The sequence below is a fragment of the Tachypleus tridentatus genome, chromosome 3 (genome assembly GCF_004210375.1).
Source record: "Tachypleus tridentatus isolate NWPU-2018 chromosome 3, ASM421037v1, whole genome shotgun sequence".
Classification (NCBI taxonomy): domain Eukaryota; kingdom Metazoa; phylum Arthropoda; class Merostomata; order Xiphosura; family Limulidae; genus Tachypleus; species Tachypleus tridentatus.
Genome location: NC_134827.1, coordinates 4279619 through 4305809, shown reverse-complemented (window position 1 = coordinate 4305809; position 26191 = coordinate 4279619). Strand labels below are relative to the sequence as shown.

Sequence of the window (26191 nt, the reverse complement as noted above, 5' to 3'; positions counted from 1 at the left end):
TCGAATTCTTGGATAGGCCTTTATTGATTGGATAAAAAAATTTACCGGAATTTTGAAAACTTTTGCCATCCTTTGCTTTACGCAGTTAAAACAATTTGTGAAAATTAGTAGAGTTAATTCTTCAGTGGCTATCCGAATAACGTAACTTACAAGGCATATTGGAAATTATAGCATCTAGCCCGGAACATTAATTACTATGACAAGGTTGGCCCTAAACGATGGTATAATCACTTGTGTTGTAACCAAATTTTTATTAATTTAACCTTGCTCTCCATAGCTCAGCAGTAAGTCTTATAAACCACAAAAACAGACTTCGCTAGTAGGGGCTTGGCATGGCCAAGTGAGTTAAGGCGTTCGACTCGTAATCTGAGGGTCACGGGTTCGAATCCCGGTCGCACCAAACATTCTCGCTTTTTCAGTCGTGGGGGCGTTATAATGTGACGGTCAATCCCACTGTTTGTTAGTAAAAAGAGTAGCTCAAGAGTTGGCGGTGGGTGGTGATGACTAGCTGCCTTCCTCTAGACTCACACTGTTAAATTAGGGACGGCTAGCGCAGATAGCCCTCGAGTAGCTTTGCGCGAAATTCAAAACAAACAAACACTCGATCGTAGGTGGTGGGTACAGCAAAGGTAGGCCATTATTTATCCTTGCGCTTAAATAGAAAAAGAAAATCTAACCCTATGTATAATAAATATAACTATTAGCTTTATCGTAGTTTCTGGTTGGTTTGTTTTAGTGTAAAACGGAGCAATGTCTGATAATTATATATCTTATTAATTCAGTTCTATTATAATTCAATAACATTTGTGAATTCCGATGACAGGTAGTGTTAACGTACCTAAAAAATTATATTTCAAACTAAGTTTTTTGTAAGATATGATTGTTTTAAACTGTTTTATGTCAGTATGGTCAAATGTCTAAAGATGCTTTAATAATTACAGCTTGGAACTGACACTTGCTATAAAAGACCACTGCCTTTATAACAATAATTTTATTTTTTCAGAAACAAGTTAGTCCATTCCATGAAAATTGTTTCCCAGAATATAGGCGGAACCTATATTATTTAACACCAAGTGGGTTTCTTTGATCGCTTTTTTTTAATACTGTACCCACTGGGTTTATGAACTTTGCAAGTTAACCCAACAGAATGGTACGAGCGAGAACTTTAACCTGAATATAAATGTAAAGTTCTCGCATTGCCACAAGTACACACGTGCTACTTACTACTTCTACGGTAATAGTATTGTTGTTGAAATTTTTCTTTTTACTAACACTCACCTCTTCAAACTTGTCGAAATATGCGTACAAGTAGTGCAGGAAAGTTTAAACTTAAAGTTGAAATTTGTGTTTAAAATGTTTAAATATTTCTATTAACACTTTTTTTTCAATTCATAATCATCACACGTACACACAAACACACACAGCGACCGCATACAGGATCTGGAAAACACTAGAGACTGTCTATGGTAATGGTATTTTTCAACCTGAACAGTCTTATGAACGAACGCACGGTTTAAAACAGCTCGTGCAATCCTCAAAAACACAACCGTCCCGCACTTTCAATTTCTACCGAAGGAGAGACAGCTAGACAACACCCGTTACCATAAATGCATTGACCGACTTAATAGTATTGACTGTCACTCTTCTAATGCATTCAGAATTGAAAGTGTGAAGCTTTTTTATTGCGGAATCGCTTGGCGAACATTGAACCTCTTGACATGCAACTCAACATACTAAAGTAGGTAACATTCGGTCGAAAAGTTTCGCATTTCATGGAGAGGGAAAAAAAGCTTATATTTTGCTGCAAATTTTCCCAATTTGTTCAAAAATGCCCCAACCACCCCTCTGGCACAGCGGAACGTCTGCGGATTTACAACGCTAGAATGCGGGTTTCGACACCCCTGGTGAGCGGACAATTTAATAGCTCATTGTATAGCTCTGTGTTTAACTGCAAGCAAAATACAGGCAAAAGTAAAGAAATTTTAAATATATGTCTCGTGACATTCTTTATTGAAATTAACATCAGTTACTTTGAGTTTGGTGTCTTCACAAGATGCTTGAAATTTCTAGCGAGTAAACTAACCTGTAAGACTGTTTCATGAATTTCTTAGTCTCAAACATTTCATGCCATATCTGGAGTGGTTAACCCTTTAAAATATAAGATAGAAGTAATGAAAGAAACAAGCGATTAAACTGTGCGATATTTATGTTATATATTTGTATAACTAACGAACCCGTGGGCCTACCGGCCAAATTTAAAGGGCCGCTACAATGCAAATATAAATTTTTAATCAGGTTACTAACAGTAATTAGCAGGCCTATTTATTTACATGCTATAATGTAAACCAACGCTAAATTTGAGGTTTCCTTTTGTGAATTTCCCGGCTTCCTTAAGGAGTTAGGTGAAAAGTTTTACCTTTGTGCGACATCGGTACAGGACGAATTGTTTGGTACCATTAAGACGTTGGTGAATTCAAACATTTAGAAGAATGTTTTTGAAAAATCACCTGATTCCCCAAAGGTTGGGATGGAAATGTTTACCTTTGTGTAAACTTCGGGACCAAGGCAATACGTTTGGTATAATTTAAGTCCATGCGACCACCGATATAAGAGGAGTTATGTAACACACACACTGAATTTTATTATTTAACTTATATAAAAGCCAAGATGAATCACGTCACGTCACACTTGATTTCTCTTGATTTTTCAAACAGGGGAAGTCATAACAGCCAACATGCATTTATCCAGATAAGATAGTTTGATTAATATATGACCATTGCAATTTTAGTGACTGGGAGGGGAATGAAACTTTGTAAGTGTAGTGAGTGTTGGTATAATAAGTTTAAAGTAAAGACGTAGTGTAGGATACTTCGCCTGGAGATAAGTGAACAAAAGTTATGATGAAAGTGGAAACATCAATTGAGGTTTAAACGTAAATAGTTTCTGAATTAAGCTGTTTTCTACAACCAACGTTTTTAATAAAAAAATACTAACTTGTTTAACCAACAGAGACTGTATCATATAATACATCAATAAATCAACAAATATATTTCCTGATTTGTTGTCTATTCGTTTCATTTTATACTTTCAGTGCCTACTAGTTTATACTTTGTTGCTAAGCAACATGACATAAAAGTCATTGTTGGAACGTAGTGTTACTAAAACGCTTTTGTTTGTTTAAAATTTCGCACAACGCTACTCGAGGGCTATCTATGCTAGCCGTCCCTAATTTAGCAGTGTAAGACTAGAGGGAAGGCAGCTAGTCATCACCACTCACCGCCAACTCTTGAGCTACTCTTCTACCAACGAATATTGAGATTGACTGTAAAATTATAACGCCCTCACAGGTGAAAGGGCGAGCATGTTTGGTGCAACCGGGATTCGAACCCGCGACTCTCGGATTACGAGTCGAACGCCTTAACACGCTTGGCCATGTCGGGCCATACTAAAGCGCATTAGCGTTTTTATATATTAGAAGTTCTTAATCTAACTGATTTTTACCAATATTTATTCAAGTTTGACTAACAAAGAGGCAGAAAAGTGCAGTCGAGGAAGTAAAACCTCTGTAAATTCCTTTGTGAGTCAAGCTTAATTTCACAAAATTTAATAATTTCACTTAGTAGTGAAAAGTAAGGTTAATGTATTTTATGATGTGGGGGAGGTAGTACTTGCCCCGTAATTTTTGACAGGCTATACATTAGTATAGATTCATAATTATTAGTTTATATTTTAGAACATGGGTTCAGATATTTTCAAGACTATTTTTATTCAGATCAAATATAAGCATAGGAGAAATGTACTGCTAAAAAGGCTGAAGTAAAACATATGAAATCAAAATATTATATCAGTAGTCTGTGCATTCGTATTATGTTTTGTGTATTATTTTCTTACTAGCTTCTGATCGCAATAAGCATATATTCTGTTGTTGTTGGAACGGTAAAATGATGAATAACTGAATACAAGCTTCAGCGTATCTGTGTACAGCTGTCTGTGCGAGCTGTTTGAAATCAGCTCATTCCCATTGTGTATGTTTCAGCCCTATGTGACGATTGACCTACTTGAGTATTCATAGGAGAAAACTGCTTATCCTTGTCTTTGTTTTTAGAGCCAGAGCTGTTTAGAAATACATAGAATCAAAATTTAAAGTTGCTTCTCATGAGCAAACACACAAAATTAAGGTGGAAAGAATATATTAGACACAGGTTCAAATTTACATTAGATTCAAACTCAACTTGTAGGTGATTCTGTTGACCACTTGATTGCGCTGCGCAACCAGTCATCACGTGGACAATGGTGAATTAGTTAAAGCATCATAATTTTGGTTGCTTAAAATTAAACAATGTGGCTATTTTTATTAGTTGGTTAACATTTTATTATCGAATAACACAGTTAAATTTTGACATGTTTGTATTATTATTTTTTAACGTTAAAGTAAGACATGAAGTGCATAACTTTTGGTTCGGTGCATTGAAATAATATACATAATTTACGTATCTGTCATTTATTAAACTTAAGATATTTATTCGACGAAATGACAGTTGGAGAATTTATTAGTCGAAATGTTGTGAAAGCAACAATACACGTAAAAAATACGAGACATAATTATAACATTAGTAGTGGAGTAGTGGACCCTTCTAAAAGTCAATACAAAGCCTAGGTCTGATATATTTCCTGTGAATGCAATACCTGCTAAGCAAGGTAAATACGTAGCCTACCATCTAGCTTAAAACACTACCAAGCATTCTATTAATTTCCTTACTGATATAAAGTGGGCCTATTTTCATAACCAGTTAGCAGTGGTTTATAGAAGTAAGAGTTTATCTACATTAGCACTGTTTGATTGCACTATTGAAGTCGTTCTCTGTGACTATCTCTTAGTCTGTTGTTTCTTAGCCTCTTACGTTCAGTAAAAGACTTTGGATCAGATGTTATAAATGCAATATGTTATGACGTCCTAATGAAGTTGCACTGGCATTCGTGCCTTGAACATTTTGAGTTCATAACTCAATTGTTTACTGAACAAATTCGACATTCAACTCTAGAATGGAAGCTGGGGTCATTTGTTTTAACAATTCACTCAGGTGAACCCTCAGTGCCAAGATTATATGTACGTGTAACTAAACGAAAGAAAAACTTGCTAATGTTCATAGTATCTCAGATGACGCTATAGTATGATACGAATGTGTGAGATACTTGGCATCTTGAGTACGAATTGATATACTAATTCGAAACGGAATCAAATAAACGCGTTTTAAATAAAGTTTTAAACGAATAAATATGTGAGTTTTCTATAGCTGTGTATAGCATTTTCTGCTATTTTGTTTATAACAGAAAGGTGAATCATCCACGTTAATGGTACTTAGAATATCTTTTCTACTAAATCAGATTGGAAATTGGATACTAAACCAGTATTCTGACTGTTGAGAAAGACACGCGTCTCTTTTATATTGTCGTAAGCATAATCGCATCGTGTAAAGGACTTGAAACGTCTAGTTTCTTATAACAATAGTTAGCTTTGGACAATATGTCCTGAATGGTTAATCCATGTAACGCTTGTTAATAAATTACAGAACGTTTATTGTCGCCCATGTCCGACATGAAGATGTAGATTTTCCTTGGATGGCTTTATATGTATTGGTGAAGGCATATCGTATCATCTTAAACTATATTTTCTTAAATTGCTAAATCAAATTAATGCTTTCAAAGTTAGGTCGAGTATGACTCAGTAGTCCAGGTACGTGGTTGTAGATTTCGAGATCCATTGTTCGCATCCCATTACCACAATAACTGTGCTCTGCATTTTGGAGTAATGGGTACGTTATACGAGTAACGGTCAAATATCACTGTTCTATCAGAATATAGTACATATAGGTACTGTTGACTATCTGAGATAGTTTTTTAGTAGTTTTACTAGAATATGCGACAAAGAAGACAGTTACTAAGAGCTGTAAACAGTTTTGTACAATAATTCTCGTTGCATAAATACATAATTTCTAAATTACATTTTTACTAAAATTTCCAAAGGGATAAAACTAATTCTTGATGTTTCATGTTTTATAGCATTTACTAACAATTTTCATTGAATAATATAAGTTCTTCCCTAGTGGGACAACGATAAGTTTGGACTTGCATAGCTAAAATCCAGGGTTTAATTGACACAGCAGACAGACCAACGTAAAAAAGAAACAAACGACTAATATGGAAAAATCCTATTCTTCCTTAATGATACTTTCAAATTTTGCTTAACAGTTGACGAAACGTCTGACGGCTTTTTTTCTCAACTTTTCAACAAAAAAATTCTCTAAAATGCTTAAAGCTTACAACTTAACTTACCATCCGTGTTTTGAAAAGGAACAACGGGTAGTGCTAGCATCAATCTTTCCTTTTTCAAGTTCCTCAACACACCGAACATGCTCGCCCTTTCAGCCATTGGGGCGTTATAAAGTGAAGATCAATCCCACTATTCGTTGGTAAAAGAGTAGCCCAAGAGCTGGCGGGGGATGGTGACGACTCGCTGCCTTTCTTCTGTCTTTCACTGCTAAATTAGGGAAAGCTAATGAAGATAGCCCTCGTGTAGCTTTGCGCGAAATTCAAAACAAACCAAACTAATCAGGCACGAGGTTGTCGCTATAATGCATTAATTTACATATATATAACTGATGTAAATTCTAGAAGTGATACAAGTGTAACGTTACGCCTTCATTAACGAAGCCCTTGTGATATTTGAGTGTTTTGCTCAAACAACTTGATACTAAACAGAAAACATTGTTTTGTTATGTTCATACCAGACCATTTTTGTTGTAAATTAAACAATATCTATTTATATATTTTTTTCTCTGGTTTATCATTACCTAAAAATATGGCATTTGCATAGTAAGAAATATTTATGCTACCAACCTGACGAAGTGTGCTACAGTATTTTTCAACTTTATTGTCATGCTAATTTTATTATTTTCTACTGTATAACAATATTGTTATTTTTCTCTTACCAGAGACTTTCATAGGTTTCGAAATTGTCACACTATTTGTTTCCTTTTAATACATGCTTGCCTTTGTATTTTTCGTTTTCGAACATTGTAAAATTAGCATAGCATTCTACACGTTGGTGTGTCTGACTTTGCTCAACAATCTCTTTTAACAAAGTTAATAGAATGTACAAGAATCCAGCACAACAAAGTCTGTTTAAAACAAACCAAAGGTGTCGCTCTCATCCGTCTAAATTAGAAGTTCGAAAACTATTATCTGAATATTAGTATTGTGAATTTTATATGAAAATAACTTTGCATTATAGATGAAAGGGCATTTGCTTCCCCCTTGTTTGTGACTTGTTTCCTTGTGCTAGATGCACAGTTTGCCGGAACTTCAGACCTCCATAAACTTGTGGCTACTGTTGCTTTCTAATCTTTTCCTATTGTAACCGGCCCGGCATGGCCAAGTATGTTAAGGCGTTCGACTCGTAATCCGGGGGTCACGGGTTCGAATCCCGGTCGTACCAAACATGCTCGCCCTTTCAGCCGTGGGGGCGCTATAATTTGACGGTCAATCCCACTATTCGTTGGTAAAAGAGTAGCCAAAGAGTTGGCGGTGGGTGATAATTACACTGCTAAATTAGGGACGGCTAGCGCAGATAGCCCTCGAGTAGCTTTGCTCGAACTTCAAAAAACAAAAAAAAACTATTGTAACCTTGATAAACTAGGTATTTTACAGTCTGAAACTTGGCGCAACAAGGCTTACAAGGTCTTGAGTAAGGACCTTGGGAAGTTATTCCTTAAGACGTGCAAAGACTTAAGTGTCACCCTGGAAATAGAAGCAGACAAAGCACTATAACCAGAGCTTTCTTACAGTTTAGTGTGTTGCAGAAACAAAGCTTTGCGAAGTAGATAAATGCACTGAAACACTGTTTATTTAAACCTAATTTTTCACTCATGAGCATTGCTTTGTATCTCTAATGACTTCACACACACACACAAAACAAGTTTTTCTAATTAACAAGAAGTATAGAGCTCCCAGCTAGTACAGCAGTATGTCTACGGATTTACAACGCAAAATCAGGGGATGGATTCCACTCGGTGGGCTCCGCAAACAGCCTGATGTGGCTTTGCTATAAGAAAACACACACAAGAAGTATAGCGTTTGGTCACCAGGGTGTTGCTAAATGTATCACATAGGATTTCGAACTGTATGTGCTTTTGCGTACAAAAATTAATAATATAGCTTTCTGTGAGCAAAGAACTTTAAATGCGGACTTAGAGCTGAATAGGTCACAGAAATGGTTAAGAAGAAAGACTGTGTTTAAACAAATTTTCCACAACAAACTATTCTAATAGCACATTTAAAAACACTCGATACGTTCATTTAATTATAAGCCTAGTCGATAATAATCAACTAATGATGATTAAGGTTCTTCAAATGATCTGTTTTGTCCATATGGACTTAATAATCAAGGATTTTACATATAAATCGTCATTCAGTTCTATTTACAGAGTTTTGTTTGAATTTTGCAACTGGTGATCAAAGTGTCCTAGCATGAAATAATATTTCATTAAAAAACTAAACTTTATAATCCTGTTAAATAATTTTGCTAAGTTTTCCCGAGCTTACAATATTTTTTTTTAAATTGAACCTATACTTTGTAATTTTGTGGATCAAATTGTCAGTGTATCAAATGTTTCATATATACTAGTTTTGCAATATAATCCATAAATGTTTCTAAAATAGTAAAAACCTTTTTTTTTGCAATATTATACTTTTCAACCCTTATTTTACACCATCCGTGTGAAAGTGGATGGTATTAATTAAAACTAATCTGTTATTTCCAAATATGACAATATGAATCAACATCCGGGTGCACAAAAACACCCATAAACAAATATATAATCATGTATGGTATATATAAATATAAATTTTATAATTTTCACGCAAAACTTCACGAAAGTTATATGCTCCTAGTTGTCCTTAATTCGAAATGATAAACTAGAAGGGAAGCAGCTAGATAGTCCAATCAGAGTCAAGTTAATGACAACCGTTTCTAAGACAAGGTTGGCTACTATTACTAGGCCAAGTAACGGACGTGTTAAAAACACTGGTATGACCTTGGCAATTGGGACTTGAATGACCTTGATTGTCATATGTTGGAGGTTTGTTTTTTATAGGAAGGTTTCTGTTTTAGGAAAATCAAGTTTCAATATCAGTGGCATTTAACTAAATTAAATTCTTTCTTTTCATGAAAATTATATGACTAAATATAAAAACTAGGTTGTCAATCAGACTTAATTACTTGAACAACGGGTGGTTGAGATTTAAGTTCTAACGTATGCCGGGAAAGTTTTTTATTTTTAAAAACATCATCTCATATGTTAAATATACTCCCGAGAGTCTCCAAAAGTGTCTGTTTCGAGAGTAAATAAAACCAAAATTAAGAGTAACAAATACATTTATTTATTCGTTTTGAAATTGTAACCTACAGAATGCATAATTATTGTCGTGATTTATGTCGTGCGTATGTTTTACTGAATCATAGCAGTAGAAATTGCAGAGTCCCTCACGTGACGTCATTTTAGTGTCTACTGACTAACACACTACTGGAAAATAATGCGAATGGCTAAAACAAGTGATCTCTCCAGGTGGCCTTTGGCCACCTCATGGGAAAATTATTCATTTATTGAATAGCTTCACGTAAACAGCATCTACGTTCTCTCACTAGTTTTGGTGTCCAAAACGTCGTCTCCAAACTAGAAAGAAAGAAACTATGCCAACACAGTATCTGTAATGTTTTTTAACGTGCTGATTTGTTTAAGAATGGTACTATTTTAGTAGAATATAATTTAGATTTATCTTAAATCAATTTGGCATCATAAAATTTGGCAGGATAAATGAAAATTTTTTGTACTTTTATGATCAGGCAGGATAAGTGAAAACATACAATATTCTATACTTGCTGATTAATTAGTGATAGTCTATGAATTATAGCTTAACTGGACAGGATTAGTAGTTTAATGTATTTGGATTATTTTACTTGTAATTTATTTACAGAATAATTTTTTTCTCTAGATTAATTTGGTGACAAGCTGGATTGATGGTAGTTTTGTGTATAGTACCAGCGAAGCTTGGGTCAATTCCATGAGATCCTTCAAAAATGGAACGTTTCGTCGAAACAAAGACAATAATTATCCACCTAAAAATACCGAGAGGGCACCATTGATGAATTCCCCGCCAGCTAAGTACTTGGGAATGCTGAGCCCGGAAAGAATGTTCCGTATGTAAAATTATTCTTATAAATTACAATATACATGAAGAAAATTACAAAAACAAAAATTAACATTTTCTATGATCCCTGGCGGTAAAAATGTAAAAGTGGTAGATTGAGCTTGGGAAACCAATACAATATTATTTGAGCCACAGATTGGGAGTTCTTTGAAAAGTAACAATCATATGAAAAGCTACTTTTCGATGAGAAAAAAATTAAGTACAATACTAGAATTATGGCCCTGAATTAGTTTGTTGTTTGTTTGTTTTGAATTTCGCACAAAGCTACACGAGGACTATCTTCGCTAGCCGTCCCTAATTTAGCAATGCAAAACTAGAGGGAAGGCAGCAAGTCATCACCACCCACCGCCAACTCTTTTACAAACGAATAGTGGGATTGATCGTCACTTTTTAACGCCCCCACGGCGGAAAGGGTGAGCATGTTTGGTGTGACGAGGATTTGTTTGTCGTTAATCACGTACTAGTACAATAGGCAGTTTGTGTTGTACTAATTACAGAAATCAAACCTATGTAACATATTACATTGTTGGTGACAAACTATTTAAATTTTTGTTGTTGTTTATGTTGAAAGTGTGAATGTATGATGAGGTGTAATTGGACAAGAGACTCGAAGTATGTGTACAAAACTACTTGTTCCTCTTTATTGCTAGTTTTCAAGAAGCAAAAGTAATAAACACGAAAACATCACTGTTAACGTCACCCAAGAGTTAAATGTTCATCATGATTAGGCTTATATGAGACTTTCTGGCATGCTACCTGAGAACAATAATTATTTCTGATGAATTTGTTCATATTTATTAGTTGTCGGGGATCCTAGGAGTAATCAGAATCCAGCTCTCTTAGCGTTTGGAATCCTTTTCTTTCGGTGGCATAACGTCCTGGCTTCGAGAATTCATAAGGAACACCCAGACTGGTCAGACGAAGAGGTTTTCCATAGAGCCAGACAATGGGTAATTGCCAGTATGCAAGTACGTAGCAGTTATATTTATTTCATAATGAAACATACCACAGTATGAGTAAATTTAACAGTGGGAATAGGTGTGAACTTAAATGTCACATATAATTTCTCATAAAATGTGTTTAGAAAGAGATCTGATTTAGTCACTAAAGTTTATTTAACATGATATGAGAATACGGATAAAATTAAGATAACGTATTATTACAACAGTATATGTTAGTACAGAAAATTACTGCATGATACGGAACTTGTTTTGACTAGTTACTACTGGACTTTCTTTGATTCATAGGACCATAACTCTAGCTTGTTAATCTTGACAACGTCGATGCTCAAACATAAAATTTGTTTTCTGTTTCAACAAATTCAATAGATTTACACGTAGATCATTAAGTCAATTTTAATAAAAACAAGTATTTAATGATTACAATAAATATCTAAAAAAATGTGATGTTTTCAGTCTTCAAAAACCAAAACATTTTACTTAATAATTTACTGTAAGAAGATAAAAAAAAACCCGTGAAATTGGGAACAGTCTTATACACTACATGTTTCTAATTCTTATCGTGTCATCATCAGCAAGGCAATATTTCACAAGAGTTAAGACTTGTATTTTACTCAATAACCATATGATTAAATTGGCATACGAATTTAATATAAAAAGTTTTACACTATCTATTAGCAGCATTTCCCGCTGTTCCTTCATCTTTACCAATAGTTTAAAATTCTTTTATTACATTTAGTTATTTTAGTAAGATTACTAACGTTAATAATATTAATGCTTTGATCATGTGGATTACGAATAACGTTCTTATATGGGTCTTAACTCTCACAAAATGTTGCACTTCTGATGATGACGCAATCAGAAGTATTTCAGACTCTTCCCAGCTTCATGTTTTGTTGTATTTTTATCATTATACAGTAAATTATTAAGTAAATAATTTTAATTTTATTTTAAGACTGTCTTAGTTTTATATTTAAGTATTTATTGTATATCATTAAACGTTAGTTTCTCCTTTAACATGTGTTATTTAAAATGTACACTAGTCTTGTCTTAACCCTAAAAACAACCACTTTTTCATAATAACTATATTCTGGTTATTCAATTAATTTTGTTTGCTGCAGATCAGATATCTACGTACAAGACTGAACTAAGTACACTGTATTTTTTGTATTCGATAATTAAACACCCCGATAGGAAACTACAGTTACGTAACAGATTAAACTAAGTCAGTTTTGCTTGTTACTCGTCGGGGATTCTACTCATCTAGAAGATACTACATCTACGCATCATAACGCTAGGTATAAGTAATGATAATGCTGCGTTAAATGCTAAAATTATAATTCAGTGCATGTCGAAAAATAGAAATATTAAACGACAGTTTTATTATAAAATATCAGAAAAATATTTTATATCCTACATATATCTATTTGATGTCATATTAGAAAATTATGAGAGGGCATTTCAAGGACTGAGTGTTGTATATTCTAATTAAGTAATAGTTATTTAAGTAAAATTGATAAAATATTTTCACTATGTAAGCTGGAGAACAGAGGGCGAAATATATGAGTAACGACGTTCAGTTATATTTGTGTGTGTGTGTGTGCTTCGTTATAGTAAAGCCACATCAAGCTATCTGCTGAATCTACCGATGGGAATCTAACCCTTGATTTTAGCGCTGTAAATCCGTAGAGTTACCGCTGTATCAGCGGGGGCTTATGTTTGTGTAAACCAAACATCGAAATTAAAATACTTCAAGAAATGCATGCATTATTCTTAGACCGTTTCAGCAATAGGTCTGTGATTAGTGTGTTTAGAAACTGATCTGACCTATGACTTATTTGGTGGTTAAATTGTGAAATTGGAAGAGGGAGCCTGAAAATTTAATTAATTTGGCAATTATATAAAAAGCTACTCTTTGATAATATACAAATTAATGCTACAGTTGTTGCCATACATTAGTTTATTGTTAAGTAGAAATTTATAAAATGTGCAACTTTTATCCACTAAAGGGATCAAACTTTATATGATGGGAGCGAAAGGCGTGACATTGATGTACAGCACATCTATTTCGGATAATTTATATTCTCTATAAAAATGAAACTACAGAAAATATTATATAGTGACCTCTATAGTCGGATTTTTCTTTGAAAGTATGATGTAAAATTTTAGAATACTAATAGTTGTAAGGAACTACGTGCATTAATCTTGAAGAAACTACGACACTTCAAATGTCAGTATTTGTTGTTTGTTAAAATTTCACCAACTAAAGTGCTATGACTGACTTTTTTCTAACAGGAGATATAAGTTTGTACGTAGATCTTATTCTTTTTAGATATTTGTTAATCGCTGCTTCTAACTAGCTTTAAAAAATACCTTAAAATGCTCAAATAATATTGCCTTGTGCTTGAAGCAGCGTCACCACATTGTTCACTAGTAAAGAACAGAACCGTGAATTACAAATGTTAAGTAACATTAGTTAGCGCTTGAAGCAGTGTCACCACATTGTTGAACAGTAAAGAAGAGAACCGTGAATTACAAATGTTAAGTAACATTAGTTAGCGCTTGAAGCAGTGTCACCACATTGTTGAACAGTAAAGAAGAGAACCGTGAATTACAAATGTTAAGTAACATTAGTTAGCGCTTGAAGCAGTGTCACCACATTGTTGAACAGTAAAGAAGAGAACCGTGAATTACAAATGTTAAGTAACATTAGTTAGCGCTTGAAGCAGTGTCACCACATTGTTGAACAGTAAAGAAGAGAACCGTGAATTACAAATCTTAAGTAACATTGGTTAGCGCTTGAAGCAGTGTCACCACATTGTTGAACAGTAAAGAAGAGAACCGTGAATTACAAATGTTAAGTAACATTAGTTAGCGCTTGAAGCAGTGTCACCACATTGTTGAACAGTAAAGAAGAGAACCGTGAATTACAAATGTTAAGTAACATTAGTTAGCGCTTGAAGCAGTGTCACCACATTGTTAATTAGTAAAGAAGAGAACCGTGTATTATGAATATTCAAGTACTGTTATTTTATTGTAAGTAATAGCTTCTATAGTAATGAAGATTGTTTTTTAGAATAGTTGTTGTTGTTTTGTATTATGCACAAAGCCTCTCACAGAGCTATCTGTGCTCTGCCCAACACTGGTATCGAAACCCGGTTTTTAGTGGTACAGGTCCGTAGACATATTGCTGTGTCACTGGGGGGGATTAGAACAGTACGACGTTTCGAATACTAGTGCGACCGTTCTCACGTAACACATATTTTAATGCTTAGAATAATTTTCTGTAAAAATATTCTTTACTACCCAAGCTCTAATTGGTATTAGAATAATACTTTTTGTTTGTTTGTTTGTTTGTTTGGGAATTTCGCACAAAGCTACTCGAGGGCTATCTGTGCTAGCCGTCCCTAATTTAGCAGTGTAAGACTAGAGGGAAGGCAGCTAGTCATCACCACCCACCGCCAACTCTTGGGCTACTCTTTTACCAACGAATAGTGGGATTGACCGTCACATTATACACCCCCACGGCTGGGAGGGCGAGCATGTTTAGCGCGACGCGGGCGCGAACCCGCGACCCTCGGATTACGAGTCGCACGCCTTACGCGCTAGGCCATGCCGGGCCTAGAATAATACTAAATCAGTAAGTAAACTCATAACGAAACTATTTGTTCAGGTAAAAATACCTAGAACATTGCTGATTGGTAAACAAGAGAACTGTGAATTACTAGTTTTATTGTGAAGGGTAAGAAGTCGGAGCTATACTTGTTCACGTGATTCATAGTGTTTCTAATCAATAACTTATTTCGTGTATAGTGCAAAGTTATGAGTGATTATTAGCATCTATGTAACGATTGGTCTTCATATGTAGCAAATTTTCAGTCTCATTTATCTTTCTAGTTTGATAAAGTTTCTAAAAAAATAAAAATATTACTTTATCAGAACAGCACTTTGATTAATTATCTTTTCTGCGCATATGTAATTGAAACTCCGATTTGTATCAATTAGGCCGAACACGGCTTAGTGGAAAAGAGTTGGGCTGTAAGTATAAGAATCTATGGTTCACACCCCTTTACCGCATAGAAAATGTTCGCACCTTTAAGTCGTGGGTGCGATACAATAACAAGAGTGAGGGTGAAATCCTTATTCTGTTTTAGTAGCTCAAAAGTTTGCGATGGATGCTATTGATTAGTTCTCTTCCTTTGAGACTGTAAATTCAAAATAAGGAAGGGATAGCGTTACTAGCCTTCTTGTAGTTTTGTGCAAATGATCGAAACAAACAGTAGACACTGTTTGTAAATATTTCAGTTAAATTACGATATAAAATTAGGAAATATTTGAATTTTGGTGTTGTCAGCTTGTAGTACTAAAACCATAGCCCTACTACTACTACATTTCAATCGTAAACTATTACCATGGCAACTTGGTACTGGTAATCGCATATTAAAATAAACACTGATCAAGACAATGAGCTTACTCAATATTATCTACACAAAGTACAAGCAGAAAGCTATTTTACACAATGCATTTGAACCATAGGTTTACTTCCTATAAGGTGCAATGAAGCAATTTTAAGAATGTGACATTATTAAATGCACTTTTCTGTCTGTTATTGTGAATTTTCAAACAAATAAATTTTGTGGATTTGAACACATCGGGTTTTCATTTATCAAGTACTACTTAAAGGTATATATGTACATATAACACTGTATTTAAAAAAAAAATCGTAATGTCGATATAAAAACTTGGAATAACCAGCAGTATAACTGATAAGAGGTATGTGGATTATGTCCCTATTTGGGCGACGTCAAAGGGTGTGGCTGCTGGCCTGACAATGGTCGCCCCTAGTACTAGTATGTGTGTCATGTAGTGACTTATTTTAAAGCGTTTAATATTTTAAAGGTATGCTTATAAATATTTAGCCTGCTTGCTACACATAAATGACGGTGTATCTCAAAATTTCAAATTCTCGTTTGAAAAGAACGCGTTAAACACGTTTTTGTCCGAATAATTAACACAAGACTGTATATGAATAGATCATAAAACACAATATTAGCTTACTTTGCACTTATTGCTGATCATAGATACGCACTGTATTAGTTGTGTGTAAAGTATACATACATCACATTAGAGTTCATTGTTACTCCACTGAGGTGGATGAAAAATGTCGCCAGTGTCCTAACTGTAAGTTGGCATGCTGTCTTGTCCGAGTACCACAGTGACATCGGTGAATTCTGGTTAACATCTGTTTGCAGGTAGCTTTTCTTGCAAAATCAGCTTGTTTGACCAGTCTCCTATTCACTCTTTCTTTGGATTTCCTGGAATGAAGTGTTCATGGCATTCCTGTCGTAGAGATTTATGGCATCTACCAGTAGACTTTCCATGAACAAGATTTCTTGAAGTTCGATGGCGTTTCAACATTTTGGATACACTACTGTTCGGGCAATTTTCGTTTTCTTCATGCCATTTCAGAACAGTCGAATAATTTGACGTCCTATAAGTTTTGGTTCGTGACGAGATATGATTGTACGCAAAACAAGTGTGCATATGTGTTTTGACTAACAATGCTCAAAACAACTTATAGAGACCAGAATAACAATTCGTACGTGTTTGTTTTATCATGCCTGTTACTAGTCGGACATTTATTCAATAACTACTCGATACATGTAGACAATAGTACAATAGTACGCAGACATTTTGGTTAATACTATATTAATAAATTTACAGTGTGCTTACGGTATGTTAAGCCTAATTTGGTTGGCTAATTTAGTTAGAAAACGTTTATTATAGTTGTATTCTTTGTTCCTGCTAATATGGATTTTTATTTTATATTAGCGCTTAGCTTATCTATTTACGTAGTTACTTTGGATTTGTTTGTTTTAGAAGTTCGCACAAAATTAAACAGACTATAAGCGAATTCATGTGTAGCGTTTGGTTACAATCGCTTCGTGGATTTTTTCTAATGTTTCCAAATTGTGCACTTCTCTGCAAGACAAACATCTGCTGACAGGAGCAGTGAGACGTCTCGATTAATATACTCTCAGTGAATATTTTACTTCATAGAGAAAAACAACAATTATAAATTGTAGAAATGATTTAAATGGATTGCATATTTAATAAGATTTTAGTCGGCATAGCAACGTGGTTAAAGGTACTCAACTCGTAATCCGAGAGTTGCGGGTTCGAATTCCCGTCGCATCAAACATGCTCGCTCTTTCAACAGTGGGGGCATTATAATGTTACTATCAATCCCACTATTCGTTGGTAAAAGAGTAGCTCAAGAGTTGGCAGTGGGTGGTGATGACTAGTTGTCTCCCCTCTAGTTTTACATTACTAAATTAGGAACGGCTAGCGCAGATAGCTCTCGTGTAGCTTTGGACGAAATTCAAACAAACAAACTATAAGATTTTAATATTTTGTGTTATATTTTCACAACTGTTGTTTAGGAAAATGATAAAGAATAACTGTAATTAATAGGGAGCATTTCTTACTATTCTAAAAAATTCTGGGATTTGTACAAAATAGCTAATTATCAAATATCTACTTACAGAACATCATTATATACGAGTTCTTGCCAGCCTTGATAGGAGAAGAAGTGACGGAGTATACAGGTAACAATTGTTGATTTTATTTATTATTGTTTTATTCATATTATTGGATTTGTCGTGCACATTACAAAATAACGAGAATAAGAAAAATAAGATATCACTTAAATGTTAGAGTACATGAAGACCTTGATGCAGTTATAGCAATATTATTTCTTAACTAAAATATATCTAATTAAATAACATGTATCAACAATAAACTTATGAAAGCTTGGTTTAGTTTTCTTGTATTTGTTTCGACAAGTAATGTGTATTAAAATATTTATCAAAATTAATTTTACCGAAAGAATTGAATAACATCGGGATTTGTTTGAATAATTACAAATATTACCTATTTTCTAAATAAGTAAATGTGTCATATTCCGTTCAAAAATATTTTCACACTAACTACGTCAGTAGCTGCTAAAAACCGTATTAATTATTAATAATTATTAATTATTTTCTATCCATACAAAGTCTCATTTTTTTCTGCAATTGATTCTTTAGCTAATTGTGAAACGAAAAATAAGAGCCGGTGAGAGTAGTTTTTATTTTATTACACATGCACGTGACTCGTATTTTTGAATGTCATTTAAAACGTACTGAACCAACAGCAAAACTCGAATTAAAGGATGTTGAAAAGAAACAATTTCTTTTACTTTTTTTAACTGATTCAAGTTTTCTTGAATATAAAGCAATCACGTGTTCGTACAAAAATAAAAATATATTTAGTATATGATTTACGACCTTAAAACCATTTTGAAAGTAAGTATTGCCACAACGTTTAGCTTAATATAATAAAAAATTAATAATACCTATCATTATCGTAGTTGGAGATCAATGCTGAAGTAATACATGCAAAGAATATTTACTGAATTTTTCTTTGCAGGATATTAGAAGTAATGTCTAGAAAAAGATGAATTATTTCAGAAATCTAAGACATCTTAACACTCCTAAGATATGCTAAAGGTTTTCACGTCTCTGACACATGTCTGCATTACAGGTTACAAACCCGATCTACATCCAGGAATTAGCCATGTCTTCCAATCTGCGGCGTTTCGGTTCGGGCACTCTCTGGTTCCTCCTGGTATGTACCGCAGGTAAGAACATACGTATGAAACTAGTTCCATGTTCAGTTATTAGCAAAATATAAAGGTACTTCCAAAGGTTCCCCGAAAGTGTTCCATTTCAAGAGCAAATAAAACCAAAATTAAGAGTAAAAATATTTTAATTTCTTGCTTTTGCAATTCATATGTCATACCGTATTGTATTCTAGAGAGCGCATAATTCTTCTCGTGATTCACGGCATGCGCATGTTTTACTGACGTCACAACGATTTTAATGCCCCTTCTGTTCGACCAATTCTTACAAGTCGTTACACATTATTTCCGTCTTTACTAAAATACCATATTGCACAAGATACAGTTCGCCTAAGACTAATTGCTTTCAATTTACATATTTATGAAATATGAAATGAATAAAGTAGTGTTGTAACTGTAAATTTTCTGAGGTAAACAGACGTCTCACGTTGTTTTATAAGTTACGGATCACTATCATCTATTCTTTATACTGTCACAGAACATTCTAAACACTTAATACCAAGAAGGCCAAGCGCTTCCTTGCCACCGTTTTTACGTAGAAATCATGGAACAATTGTACCATCAATCTGATTTGGGTTATTTGATAGTCATGTATGTAAAGTAACACTGCACTGCAGCGTTTTCCAAAATTTTGTCATTCACACTTCCTTTAATAAATATAGCTTCTTGTGCCCCCTTTTTTCCTAATGAGTGAAAGGGCGAGATAAGTGACGAAATGTAATACAGAGATAGAGGGATAGACGTGAAAATGATATATATATATATATTGTAGGTTAAGTTTTGCATTATTTCACTATTGACTCCATCCTAATCACTTCCCTCCCACACCACCAGTGGTTATTTGCGCTACCTGAACTTTGGAAAACGGGGCTAGACTGTATGCCACATTTATCATTTCTTTCTTATCGGAAGCGACGAAAATTTCAAGCTAGAAATTTTTGGTCGAGAGGTCAACCTGAACAGATTGTGAGACAAGCGCAGGAAGATACAATGCTATGCGAAAGCCAATATGGAACAATTTTTCGTCGAAATAAAATAAAACTAAAAGTATCAGCAAAGAAAAATATGTCGTCACACATACACTATATTGAGTCTTCAAACCAATTCCAATAAAAACAATTATCTCAGTGATAGAAGCATTTCATTTTATTAAAACTAGAGGCTAACATTGCCAAAAGGTTGGGTAATTGTCAAATGTTTTTGAGTTCTAGATGGTTGAAGTGCTGTTCCAAATGATAAACGAAGCGATGGTTGTGTGCAAGTTTAGAAAAATCTCTTTGTCATAACGGAACAGACTGAAATTATTGAAGCATCAGTCTAGGACAAAATATGTTTTGTTGTGAGAGATTTCAGAATAATATTTACGCACAGCAAATCAGTTGCGAGTGCCGTTTCGGTTACTGAAACATCCGGACTCACAACGTGTTGCAAATAATCCTAATATTTTAAAAATGGAATTACTGTTGACATGGGAAAAAATAAGGATTCCAGATGTGAATCTAACATGCAGTTTGTTACGTTCTCTTACACAGCTTAGACTTTGTATTGGAGGAGTTTGTTTGTTTGTTTTTGGAATTTCGCACAAAGCTACTCGAGGGCTATCTGTGCTAGCCGTTCCTAATTTAGCAGTGTAAGACTAGAGGGAAGGCAGCTAGTCATCACCACCCACCGCCAACTCTTGGGCTACTCTTTTACCAACGAAAAGTGGGATTGACCGTCACATTATAACGCCCCCACGGCTGGGAGGGCGAGCATATACGTGCACACGTTTTGTTCATCGATTTCTTTCAACAGACACGTGAAGAAGTTCTATTGGTTTATTGACGTTATGAAGTTATCACTCAATTTGTAATTTACAGCAATAAAGGAATTTATTGTGACAGAACAATATGCAACGTATTTAAAGATTCGGGTACATCCAAGGGGATTCACCAGAACTGTGAATCCGGGAATTCATGGTTCGAAATCCTTTGTCGCTAAGACGCTCTCAGCACTGACGTTATGAAGTTATCACTCAATTTGTAATTTACAGCAATAAAGGAATTTATTGTGACAGAACAATATGCAAGGTCAAGTCCCATTAATCGGTCCAGCAAAAATAGTCCGAGAGATGGCGTTCAGTATTGTTGAATAAGTGCCATCTCTCTAGCCTGTAAATTTGAAATCTGTGACGACCAGCGCAGATAGCTCTTGAGTAGTTTTGCGTGAAATTTTTAAAAACGAAAAGCAAAAGTATACTTATTGTCTTGTCTGTTTTATGCGCCATAAAATACACATGTGTTTAGGAGGAACATTTGACCCCATCAAGTTTGTGGCTAAAGTTATGCAGCAACTTTATGTACTCAGTACATAGTTTTATGTATTATGAACTACATAATAGAAGAGAAACACAGTCTTAAGGATTCAGCAGATTATTTAGATTCTATTTTGGTGCACCAGAACTGTTTACTATGAAGTAAAATAATAAAAAAAATCACTATAAAAAAACGCTATTGCCTTTATAATGCGCTGATGACTGGAAACATTTAAACCAAAGTAATTCTTACAGGATAACAGCTTTTGGTTGTACTCGCTTTTCGATTACAAAGGTTGTGAATGAAATAGTTTCAGCTTGGATAAATGGATATCTTAGAAATATTTCTGCTTACGAGCTTTTTCTTATTCAATTTGCTAGTTGACAATGTTAGTAAATTTTTGTTTTTGTTTTGCTTTTAATTCTCTTTACGAGAGCTGGGCGTAGCCTAGTGGTTAACTTGTTGCACTTGTACATTGGAAGTTCCAAGTCTTAGCCTGCAGCTTGTCTCTGAACATGTGCCAAACTTTAAACTTCGGACACTTCATTATAAATATGATAGTCGTTCCCATTATCATTTAAGAGTTACCATATACACGGCGGGTGCTGCTCACTGTTCTCCTTTATTCTGCTCATGAGCTTAAAATTAGCATGTATGTTGCGAGTTGAAAGGTCCAAAGCTCGAGCCTTCAATACACACACGTTGAACACGTTCCACAGTTTCAGGTGTGGATTCGTTATTCTGTTAATAAGAGTGGCTATGTAGGAAGCGGGTGCTGATGAAAGTTTGTCCTCCTTCTGATCAGTAGTTCAAAATTAGGGGTGGTCAAGTGGTTAGGGCGCTCGCTCGTAATCTGAGATTCGTGGGCTCGAATCTCCGTCACACCAAACATACTCGCCCTTTCAGTCGTGGAGACGTTATTATGTACAATCAATCCCATTGTTCGTTGGTAAAAGAGTAGCTCAGGAGTTGGCGGTTTGTGGTGACAGCTAACTACCATTCTTCTAGTCTTACACTGCAATATTAGGGAGGGTTAGTGTGGATAGCACTCACGTAGCTTTGCGCGAAAATGCAAAACAATAAAAATTAGGGACAATTTTGCCTGACCTGACGTTTAGCACATGTGTCTCATAAAATGTCTTTTAGGTTGAGAAGTCCACTTACTAAAATACCAAAAGAACAGAAAGAATAACTAAGCATATATATTATTATACATATATGCTTATAAAGGTCATAAACAAATAAAAATATTTTGTGATAATTAGATAACAAATATGACTGGTTTATAAAAAAGAACAGTCCAATTTAGCATAATATAGTGCATTTCGTCTATTCCTGCCTGGAGTGGTCACCGTTTTAACCACTCGATGCATCGTACAGTAATGTGTTGTCTGTTATTTAATCAATATATACTAAAATGACCAGGGACGCTTAACGTTGAAATTTTTTCTGTCGTGACGTCACTAAAACGTGCGTTTGCCATGAATTAAGAGCAGAATTATGCACTCTGAAAGTTACAGCGCAGCCTGATATATGAGTTTCAAAACAAAAAAATAAAAATATTTATTACTCTTAATTTTGTTTTTATTTACTCTTGAAACAGAACATTTTCAGAGACTTTGCAGAAGTACATCTAGCATATATATAATACTTGAGTTATTTAGATTACAGCTACACACAGAAAACCTGATTATGGGTCTTTTTCTCTTTTAAAAGCTAACTGAATTAAAGCAAAGACGTATCGGTAGTGAATGCATGTATTATGTTTTTACTATCTATGGAGATTCTTTACTTATATATATATTATATTATCAGCCGGAGATAATGACAAAAAAATCTACAAAAGAACATGTAAACAAAACAACAAAAATTGAAGTTTTTGTTCATGCATTTGTAGGCTCTGCACTTTAGATGTATTTTTGTTGTAGCAAATTTCTTCATTCTTTTCTTCTTTATATTTTCTCAAATTTTTATACGTAGGTTAAGAAAAATTGAGTTCTTGGACGTGATTTGCAGTAGACCATACTATGTACGTGGGAAGAGGACAAAAGCCAAATATAAAAACACGAACTCTAGAATAGCACTGATAAAATGAGGAATACGAAAACTTGTATTTGTTCTTTGCATAAGAAATGGCGTTTTAAGAACATTTATTTGACATTTTAGTCTCAACGTTTTCATAGAAAAAACTAGTTTATTTTTTATGACTGTTGCAAGAACTTAGTTTTGGTAGTTAAGCCTTTTGTTGTTTATAATTATTATTATTATTCCCTTTATTTTTCGTTGATCTTTTTAATAATATCACTTTCTATGAGTTGAATATGATGATAATAACATGAGCTTGATAATATTATTATCGTATTATCTCTCGGGTACGTCGAATTCTAAAGCATTAATGTGCAGATTGCAAAATAAAAGAGAAAAAATTGTGTGAATCAGAACGATAAAACGAAGAAATTAGAATCGTGAATGGTGGAAATCTGTCTTTAAGTGACGTAGATACTAAGCTTATCCAATGGTGATGATTACTTAATAAATATTGAACACACTGCGTTCTATACCCGAATCCTTGGGGTAGGTGAACAGAAAATGTATTACAATTACTTTGTACCTCCCAACTACTCTGTGTGCTATTTGATTTCGTAAAGAAGCTTTATAGAAAACGAGTGGTGGTTAAGGGAGGAAAATGAGTTAAGACATCAAAATTTGCTTTGGATAGTCATTTTCTCTGCGTTGTAAGGCACTATAAACTATCTTCGTTCTATCAAATGGATTACAAAATGCCTTTTTTCTCTTTATGTTGAGATCCTGTATGATTTCTTCGCAGTTGAAGATTAGCAGAGAACTTTTACTTTCAGAATCAGGTCATCGTAGTATGGCTTCGAGCATTGTAATAATTAACACCTGTAACTAGGCCTAGAAAAATCTGGAACAAGCTGGTTGTTTAACACAAGCGTTTTAGGCAGTGTAAATACAAAATAACAGAGTGCACAATTTGAGTTATATGATTCCCTCTGTTTTTGTTATATTTGTATTTAAATATAGACTTAGAGCAAAGATAAATGTTGTTGTTCAATTATTACTTTTGTCAGTTTTCTCTTTACAAATTCGTTATGAATAAACTTCTCACATGAAACAAATAAATAAATCAAGTAACAATAATACTAAGTAAACGTAGCAGCAGTAAAGAAACTACCCTTAAATAATACAAAACACAGAGGGCGACTAAATAAGCAACTTTTGAACAACATTTAAAAAAGAAACAAAAAACAGTACCATCACTAAATTCATTATTTATATGTCAACGAATGTTTGAGAAACATTATAGATAAGTTGAACTTCGTCATGTGACACATAAAACGGAAAACGATGTTAATTATTGTTTTTAATTAGCCTTGCATATTTATGTGATATCCCACCTAAAGATGCCAATTGGTAAGACTTGCGTCTTGGCTGGATTGGTATTTTGGTCGTAGTGCGCTAACAGGTGGATCAAATTCAATATAGACTTCTTCTTCCCGCTCATTGGGTTAAATTTTGTAGTTGCATTATTTGTTTTATCTCCCGCATGCGTATATATTTGGATTTGAGTCTTTGGGTTTCCTAAAATTTGTTTTAAGAAACACGTTTTTCTTTTTAAAAAGGAATTTAGAACGTATGAAACAGAACTTGAGACTAAACATTTTAAACACGAACTTCTTTATGTAAAAACAATGATTTTTTGAAGAAGTTAAAAATCAGGATTTGATCAGGTTTAAATAATCTAAACATATTTATCCTTTTTACAATATGTTAACTTTTATACTATATGAAAACTGTGACCCAGTTAATCCAGAAATCATGCCAAAGTTTATCACTGAACAAATAACCTTCGTCAACTATTGTCATATGTATACATGTTTTTCAGGGACGGTCAATGCAATTTCAAGAAGACTCAAAATGGTTATCCTGCGTTACGACTATGTTCTAGTTGGTGGGAGTCTGATGTAAGTAGACAGTATGAATAGAATTTTCAAAAATTACAGGATTTTGTCTTTTTTTTTTTTGACATTCTATGGAGCTTTATGGATTAAATAATAGGACATTGTTTGTAGCCAACGACTAAGTAGATACACACTCCAAAAAGAATGCCGTTTCATAAAAATACTTTTTTATTTTGTAAGCTGGTCATTGGTATGCATAGATAGAAGGTCCTGGTGAGGAATGACCTGTAGTTAATACTCAGCAGATTGTTATACCAATTCAACTACTAATGATTTCTGAAGCTATATACAGGGTGCTTAAAAAAAAAGGTAACACTTGTATGGGACTATGAAAGGTGGATCGCAGTTGAAATGTTCTCTGTATTTCTTGCAAACCACCGTGCAGTAACCTTTATTCTTTGCTCTAAAAGTAATTTCGTTGGCAGACATACCGCTGCATTAATGGGGGGGGGACTTCACTTATGTCAAAATATTAATGTAAAGGTACAATAACACTGTCTAATTTCATAAAATTAAATTATTTTCTTTGCTTACAGGAACTGAAACTGAAATTAGGTAAGATGCAAACTGGGGTCTTTATTTTTCTGAGCAGAATATAAGGACATGAATATTGCACTCCACAGTTTTCATTCTAGTGATTTATTAATGCCTAAGAGGGCCCGGCATGATCAGGTGGGTTAAGGCGTTCGACTCCTAATCTGAGGGTCGCAGGTTCGAATCCCCATCGCACCAAACATGCTCGTCCTTTCAGCCGTGGGTGCGTTATAATGTGACGGTTAATCCTACTATTCGGTGGTAAAAGAATAGCCCAAGAGTTAGCGGTGGATGGTGATGACTAGCCTAACAGCTTTACTAATATTTTTGTTTGCTATTCGGTGATATTCATCCACTTACTTATTTATATTATTTCTCTAATTTGTTTGACGTTCTAGGTTGTGCACGAGTTACATGGTACTCAAACAAATAATATGTATCTCACGTTTCCTTCGCGTCATTTTTGCTTTACAC

At 34.3% G+C, this 26191-nt stretch overlaps 1 protein-coding gene across 5 annotated transcripts in view; it reads left to right on the top strand.

The window, feature by feature from the left end:
• The window catches only part of LOC143246236 (dual oxidase-like), a 126311-nt gene that overhangs the window by 62693 nt on the left and 37427 nt on the right, over positions 1–26191 (top strand). For all 5 annotated transcript variants that reach the window (XM_076492605.1, XM_076492607.1, XM_076492606.1 and 2 more), the window contains 5 exons: positions 10051–10255; positions 11068–11234; positions 17773–17833; positions 18810–18906; positions 25108–25186. In XM_076492605.1, the coding sequence (XP_076348720.1) occupies positions 10051–10255; positions 11068–11234; positions 17773–17833; positions 18810–18906; positions 25108–25186 (609 nt within the window). The remainder of the gene's footprint in view (positions 1–10050; positions 10256–11067; positions 11235–17772; positions 17834–18809; positions 18907–25107; positions 25187–26191) is intronic.